This window comes from Arachis ipaensis, chromosome B4, assembly GCF_059453495.1.
Source record: "Arachis ipaensis isolate K30076 ecotype BB chromosome B4, ASM5945349v1, whole genome shotgun sequence".
Taxonomy (NCBI): Eukaryota; Viridiplantae; Streptophyta; class Magnoliopsida; order Fabales; family Fabaceae; genus Arachis; species Arachis ipaensis.
In genome coordinates this window covers 118,553,196-118,561,196 of record NC_142439.1, presented here as the reverse complement: position 1 = coordinate 118,561,196, position 8,001 = coordinate 118,553,196, and the positions used below count along the sequence as shown (strand labels likewise).

At 37.7% G+C, this 8,001-nt stretch overlaps 1 protein-coding gene and 1 non-coding gene across 2 annotated transcripts; one reads left to right on the top strand and one right to left on the bottom strand.

Annotated features, from left to right (window-relative positions):
* The first annotated feature begins 2,280 nt into the window (after positions 1-2,280).
* Positions 2,281-2,388, top strand: LOC148568939 (small nucleolar RNA R71). The gene has a single exon (XR_015882761.1). It is a non-coding gene; the product is annotated as a small nucleolar RNA R71 (small nucleolar RNA).
* A 4,718-nt stretch (positions 2,389-7,106) lies between these two features.
* Positions 7,107-7,720, bottom strand: LOC107636897 (protein FAR1-RELATED SEQUENCE 5-like). The gene is made up of 2 exons (XM_016340368.1): positions 7,257-7,720; positions 7,107-7,167 (listed from the first exon to the last, which is right to left on the bottom strand). The coding sequence occupies exons 1-2, from the start codon at positions 7,718-7,720 to the stop codon at positions 7,107-7,109; spliced, it is 525 nt and encodes a 174-aa protein (XP_016195854.1).
* Between the last annotated feature and the right edge of the window lie 281 nt (positions 7,721-8,001).

Here is an 8,001-nt window from a genome sequence, read left to right as displayed (position 1 = left end):
GTGTTTATTGGGAAGAGAGGATTTGAGAAGAGGGAAGAGAGTGAGTGGTGGTAGGTGGGGATCCTGTGGGGTCCACAGATTCTGAGGTGTCAATGAATTGCATCCCTGCACCAATTAGGCATGTAAAATGCCTTTGCATGCAATTCTGGCGTTTAAATGCCAAATTGATGCTTATTCTGGGCGTTCAACGCCCAGATGCAGCATATTTCTGGCGTTGAACGCCAGCCAGATGCTTGTTTCTGGCGTTCAGTGCCAGCTCTTCTTCACTGTGCATTTCTGGCGTTTGAACGCCAGGATGCTGCTTGTTTCTGGCGTTCAACGCCAGAAACATGCTCTGTTCTGGCGTTGAACGGCAGACAGATGCTCCTTACTGGCGTTTAAACGCCAGTGAGATCCTCCTCCAGGGTGTGATTTTTCTTCTGCTGTTTTTGATTCCGTTTTCAATTTTTATATTTATTTTGTGACTCCACATGATCATGAACCTAATAAAACATGAAAAACCATGAAAATAAAAATTAGATAAAAATTGGGTTGCCTCCCAACAAGCGCTTCTTTAATGTCAATAGCTTGACAGTGGGCTCTTATGGAGCCTCACAGATGTTCAGAGCATTATTGAGACTCCCCAGCACCAAACTTAGAGTTTGGATATGGGAGTTCAACACCAAACTTAGAGTTTGGTTGTGACCTCCCAACACCAAACTTAGAGTTTTACTGTGGGGGCTCTGGTTGACTCTGTTTTGAGAGAAGCTTACTATGCCTCTTTTCCATGTTTACAGAAGGATAACCTTGGGTTGTAAACTCAAGGGAGTCCTCATTCAATTGAAGGACTAGTTCGCCTCTGTCAACATCAATCACAGCTCTTGCTGTGGCTAGGAAGGGTCTTCCAAGGATGATGGATTCATCATCATTCTTCCCAGTATCCAGGACTATGAAATCAGCAGGGATGTAAAGGCCTTCAACCTTTACTAACATGTCCTCTACTTGTCCATAAGCCTGTTTTCTTGAATTGTCTGCCATCTCTAATGAGATTTTAGCAGCTTGCACCCCATAGATTCCCAGTTTCTCTATTACAGAGCGGGGCATGAGGTTTATCCCTGACCCAAGGTCACATAGAGCCTTCTCAAAGGTCATGGTGCCTATGGTACAAGGTATTAAGAACTTTTCAGGATCTTGTTTTTTCTGAGGCAATGTTAGTTGATCCAGATCACTCAGTTCATTAGTGAACAAGGGAGGTTCATCTTCCCAAGTCTCAATACCAAATAATTTGGCATTCAGCTTCATGATTGCACCAAGGTACTTGGTAACTTGCTCTTCAGTAACATCCTCATTCTCTTCAGAAGAGGAATACTCATCAGAGCTCATGAATGGCATAAGGAGGTTTAATGGAATCTCTATGGTCTCTAGATGAGCCTCAGATTCCTTTGGTTCCTCAGAATGAAACTCCTTATTAATCACTGGACGTCCCAGGAGGTCTTCCTCCTTGGGATTCACGTCCTCCCCTTCCTCTTTGGATTCGGCCATGATGGTTATATCAATGGCCTTGCACTCTCCTTTTGGATTTTCTTCTGTATTGCTTGGGAGAGTACTAGGAGAGGTTTCAGTGATCCTTTTACTCAGCTGGCCCACTTGTGCTTCCAAATTTCTAATGGAGGACCTTGTTTCATTCATGAAACTCACAGTGGCCTTAGATAGATCAGAAACTAAGTTTGCTAAATTAGAAGTATTTTGTTCAGAGTTCTCTGTCTGTTGCTGAGTGGATGATGGAAAAGGCTTGCTATTGCTAAACCTGTTTCTTCCACCATTATTAAAGCCTTGTTGAGGCTTTTGATCCTTCCATGAGAGATTTGGGTGATTTCTCCATGAGGGGTTATAGGTGTTTCCATATGGTTCACCCATGTACTTTACCTCTGCTATTGCAGGGTTCTCAGGATCATAAGCTTCTTCTTCAGAAGATGCCTCTTGAGTATTGTTGGATGCAGCTTGCATTCCATTCAGACTCTGATAAATCATATTGACTTGCTGAGTCAATATTTTATTCTGAGCCAATATGGCATTCAGGGTATCAATTTCAAGAACTCCCTTCTTCTGAGGCGTCCCATTACTCACAGGATTCCTCTCAGAAGTGTACATAAACTGGTTATTAGCAACCATGTCAATAAGTTCTTGAGCTTCTGCAGGCATTTTCTTTAGGTGAATGGATCCACCTGCAGAAGTATCCAATGACATTTTAGCTAATTCAGACAGACCATCGTAGAATATATCCAGGATGGTCCATTCTGAAAGCATGTCAGAAGGACACTTTTTGGTCAGTTCCTTGTATCTCTCCCAAGCTTCATAGAGGGATTCACCTTCTTTCTGTCTGAAGGTTTGAACATCCACTCTAAGCTTACTCAGCTTTTGAGGAGGAAAGAACTTGGCTAAGAAAGCCTTGACCAGCTTATCCCAAGAGTTCAGGCTATCTTTGGGTTGAGAGTCCAACCACACTCTAGCTCTATCTCTTACAGCAAAAGGGAAAAGCATGAGCCTGTAGACTTCAGGATCTACTCCATTAGTCTTTACAGTATCACAGATCTGCAAAAATTCAGTTAAGAACTGAAAGGGATCTTCAGATGGAAGTCCATGAAACTTGCAGTTCTGCTGCATCAGAGAAACTAATTGAGGTTTCAGCTCAAAGTTGTTTGCTCCAATGGTGGGAATGGAGATGTTTCTTCCATGTAAATTGGAATTAGGTGCAGTAAAATCACCAAGCATCATCCTTGCATTATTATTATTTTTGGCTGCCATCTCCTCTTCTTGTTCGAAAATTTCTGAAAGGTGCTTGCTGGATTGTTGTAATTTAGCTTCTCTTAGTTTCCTCTTCAGAGTCCTTTCAGGTTCTGGATCTGCTTCAACAAGAATATTCTTGTCCTTGCTCCTGCTCATATGAAAAAGGAAGGAACAGAAAAATAATAATAATAGGGATCCTTTTTACCACAGTATAAAGGTTCCCTTATGTGAGTAGAAGAAAAGAAGAAGAGAAAATCTGAACTCAGAGAGAGAGGGTTCGGATTTTTGGTGAGTGGGGGAGAGATGTTAGTAGATGAATAAATAGATAGAAGGAGATGAGAGAGAAGGATTTTCGAAAATTATTTTTGAAAAAGGGTTAGTGATTTTCGAAAATAGTTTTTTGAAAAAGGTTAGTAATTTTCGAAAATTAAAATCAAATTAAAATTAAAAATTGAAACAATTAGTTAATTAAAAAGAATTTTTGAAAAAGAGGAAGATATTTTCGAAAATTAGAGAGAGAGGGTTAGTTTGGTAGTTTTGAAAAAGATAAGAAACAAACAAAAAGTTAGTTAGTTAGTTGAAGCAAATTTGAAAATCAATTTTTGAAAAGATAAGAAGATAAGAAGTTAGAAAAGATATTTTAAAATCAAATTTTTGAAAAAGATAAGATAAGAAGATATTTTTGAAAAGATATGATTGAAATTAGTTTTTGAAAAAGATTTGATTCTTAAAATCACAATTAATGACTTGATTCACAAGAAATCACAAGATATGATTCTAGAACTTAAAGTTTGAATCTTTCTTAACAAGTAAGTAACAAACTTGAAATTTTTGAATCAAAACATTAATTGATGATGTTATTTTCGAAAATTATGTGATAAAGATAAGAAAAAGATTTTTGAAAAATATTTTAAAAATTTTCGAAAATAACTAAGAAAAATGAAAAAGATTTGAATTTTGAAAAAGATTTTGAAAAAGATAAGATTTTTAAATTGAAAATTTGATTTGACTCATAAGAAACAACTAGATTTTAAAAAGTTTTGAAGAAGTCAACTCAAATTTTCGAATTTATGAGAAGAAAAAGGAGAAGATATTTTTTTGATTTTTATGAATTTTTAATGATGAGAGAGAAAAACATGAAAATGATGCAATGCATGAAAATTTTTAGATCAAAACAATGAATGTCAAGATGAACACCAAGAACACTTTGAAGATCATGATGAACATCAAGAACATATTTTTGAAAATTTTATATGCAAAGAAAACATGCAAGACACCAAACTTAGAAATCTTTCATGTTCAGACACCATGAATGCAAGAATGCATATGAAAAACAAGAAAAGACACAAAATAAGAAAACATCAAGATCAAACAAGAAGATTTACCAAGAACAACTTGAAGATCATGAAGAACACCATGAATGCATTATTTTTTCGAAAAATGCAAGATGAACATGCAATTGACACTAAACTTAAAATCTGACTCAAGACTCAAACAAGAAACACAAAATATTTTTTATTTTTATGATTTTATAAATTTTTTTGGATTTTTGTATATTATTTTCGAAAAACATATAGAAAAAAGAAAATAAGGATTTCAAAATTTTTAGTATGAATTCCAGGAATCTTGTACTCTTAGTCTAAAGCTCCAATCTGAGGGTTAGGCATGACTTAATAGCCAGCCAAGCTTTAGTATGTAACTCAGACATGCCACAGCTGACATTCCAATTAACTTGCCTCTATGCTGATGGTTGGAAGCCCCTATCCAAAGGAATTAAACATGGCTTTACAGCCAGCCAGGCTCCAATATTTTTCATGAAACTCTAGAATTCATTCTTAAAAATTCTGAAATAATTTTTGAAAACAGATGAGAAATTTTTGAAAGATTTTTTTTTTTGAAAAATTTTTGAAAACTTTTTGAAAACAAAATAAAAAGAAAATTACCTAATCTGAGCAACAGGATGAACCGTCAGTTGTCCAAACTCGAACAATCCCCGGCAACGGCGCCAAAAACTTGGTGCACGAAATTGTGATCTCAGGCAACGGCGCCAAAAAACTATGTGCGCGCGTCTTAATAAATTGTTTTTCATTCACAACTTCGATACAACTAACCAGCAAGTGCACTGGGTCATCCAAGTAATAAACCTTACGTGAGTAAGGGTCGATCCCACGGAGATTGTTGGTATGAAGCAAGCTATGGTCATCTTGTAAATCTCAGTCAGGCGGATAATAATTGATTATGGAGTTTTCGAAATTAAATAATAAATAGACAGAAAATAAAGATAGAAATACTTATGTATGTCATTGGTGAGAATTTCAGATAAAGGTATAGAGATGCATTCGTCCATCTGAACTTCTGCTTTTCTGCTGTCTTCATCCAATCAGTCCTACTCCTTTCCATGGCTGGCTTTATGTAAGGACATCACCATTGTCAATGGCTACTTTTAATCCTCTCTGGAAAATGGTCCGATGCGCTGTCACTGCATGGCTAATCGTCTGGAGGCATCACCGTGGTCAATGGCTGCATCCTATCCTCTTGTGAAAATGGTCCAAATGCTCTGTCACAGCACGGCTAATCATCTGTGGTTCTCGATCATGCTGGAATAGGATTCACCCTCCTTTTGCGTCTGTCACTACGCCCAGCACTCGCGAGTTTGAAGTTCGTCACAGTCATTCAATCCCAGAATCCTACTCGGAATACCACAGACAAGGTTTAGACTTTTCGGATTCTCATGAATGCCGCCATCAATCTAGCTTATACCACGAAGATTCTGATTAAGAGATCCAAGAGATACTCATTCAATCTAAGGTAGAATGGAAGTGGTTGTCAGGCACGCGTTTATAGGAAATGATAATGATTTTCACGTTCATCACATTCATGTTGAAGTGCGAATGAATATCTTAGAAGCGGAATAAGTTGAATTGAATAGAAAAACAGTAGTACTTTGCATTAATTCACGAGGAACAGCAGAGCTCCACACCTTAATCTATGGAGTGTAGAAACTCTACCGTTGAAAATACATAAGTGAAAGATCCAGGCATGGCTGAGAGGCCAGCCCCCATGATCTAAGAACCAGGCGTCCAAAGATGTCAAATACAATAGTAAAAAGTCCTATTTATACTAAACTAGTTACTAGGGTTTACAAAAGTAAGTAATTGATGCATAAATCCACTTCCGGGGCCCACTTGGTGTGTGCTTGGGCTGAGCTTGAATGTTACACGTGCAGAGGCTCTTTCTGGAGTTGAACGCCAGGTTGTAACGTATTTCTGGCGTTCAACTCTGGTTTGTGACGTGTTTCTGGCGTTTAACTCCAGACAGCAGCGTAGAACTGGCGTTCAATGCCCTTTTATGTCGTATAAACTCGGTCAAAGTATAGACTATTATATATTGCTGGAAAGCCCTGGATGTCTACTTTCCAACGCAATTGGAAGTGTGCCATTTTGAGTTCTGTAGCTCCAGAAAATCCACTTTGAGTGCAGGGAGGTCAGAATCCAACAACATCAGCAGTCCTTCTTCTACCTCTGAATCTGATTTTTGCTCAAGTCCCTCAATTTCAGCCAGAAAATACCTGAAATCATAGAAAAACACACAAACTCATAGTAAAGTCCAGAAATGTGAATTTAACATATAAACTAATGGAAACATCCCTAAAAGTAACTAGATTCTACTAAAAACATACTAAAAACAATGCCAAAAAGCGTATAAATTATCCGCTCATCACACGCCAAAACGACCAGCGACGCATACGCGTGACTGACGCGTACACGTGACATGCGCGATCTGCAGAAATAACAGAATACGCTGGAGGCGATTTCGGGCCACGTCTCTCGTCAGATATACAACAAGAGAACACCGGCATAACTAAGCAAAAAAATATTTAGAATGATACAGTAAAAAACATCTTAATACTGCATATAGAGAACAGCTGAACAACGGAAAAATAAACATCTCCAAACAGTAAGTAACAAAACCAAAAAGCTCATTAAAGACAAGAGGTGAACCTAAAAGCCATTTATTGGGATGAAGATCGTATCTTTGTAAGAAACTAGACCACTCACTCTCAAACGCATCCACTGATCGAAAATTCCATATAACTCCAAGCATGTCAGCGTGCAGCCCTCTGTAGTGAGTGTAACCAATTAGCTTTTGATGTATCTTTTTCATAATGTGCCATATATGCTGCCTGCGACGAGTATCTGGTGGAACTTTATTAATTTTTCCAAACATTGATTTGCATTGGTCTGTGATAAATCCCTTGGGAGGATTTTTCATGTAATTCACCCAATTCTTGAAAACCCATTCGAAGCTGGAGATTTCCTCATTTCCTAATAAAGCACACCCTAGAGAGTTGATTTTCCATGATGGTTAACACCCACAAAGAAAACAAATGGTAGTTTATGCCTACAAGAAAGACAAAAAGAATTGACACATTTAAACATATAACGGATAGATCAAAGGTGTGACAATACCCTAAACAAAAAATTACTTACTTATTTTTCTTGTATGTGGTGTCAAAAGATACCACATCACAAAAGTATTCATATGATACTTTGCACCTTGCATCTACCCAGAGTGCACTCCTCAACTTGAGACTGTCATCAACGTCCATTGCATAGAAGAAGTTTGGATTGATATCTTTCATGCATAAAAAGTACTTTGACATTTCTCCGAAGTTAGCATTGTTATCAGTGAACCGGGGATTGCTCGTGATATAATTTATGATATCTTTTTCTGAGAAATTCAAATTCGAAGAACCACCTACTTCATTAGCAAGTGCAAGGTATGTCTTGTTTGGTTGTATTCCAACCTCGTCGTTGTCCTCAATCACACACTTAGCATGGACATTAAGCTCGCTATTTTGATGGTAGTGGATCGATTGTTTAGACGAACATGGATGTGAATGCCTTAATTCTAATCTCGACTCCATCCAAATCATCTTTTCTTTGTCCAACATGACATATATCCTTGCTTTGTATTTGGTTGATGATATCTTATGTTCTCGAGCTGCTGCCTTCACCCGAGAGACTCGATTCCCTTCACGAGTACAATGGATGGATTGGTTGATGGGTAACTTTAGTTCCTTTTGGATTTGTCATAGTTTGTGTTTCTGATCTTGGTAACGAAGCATACTTTCTTAGCATAACTAGCATGAAATTTTTGTGTCTGCTGTAACGTATCAAAAATCCTTCACAGTTTTGGAATTTCTTCATAACGAATGCCATCATGGTCAGCATC

Coding starts and splice junctions, on each gene's coding strand:
- LOC107636897 (XM_016340368.1), bottom strand. CDS start 7,720: ATGTTGGACAAAGAAAAGATGATTTGGATGGAGTCGAGATTAGAATTA. Junction 7,168..7,256: donor ACCACATACAAGAAAAATAA/GTAAGTAATTTT, acceptor TCTTTCTTGTAG/GCATAAACTACCATTTGTTT.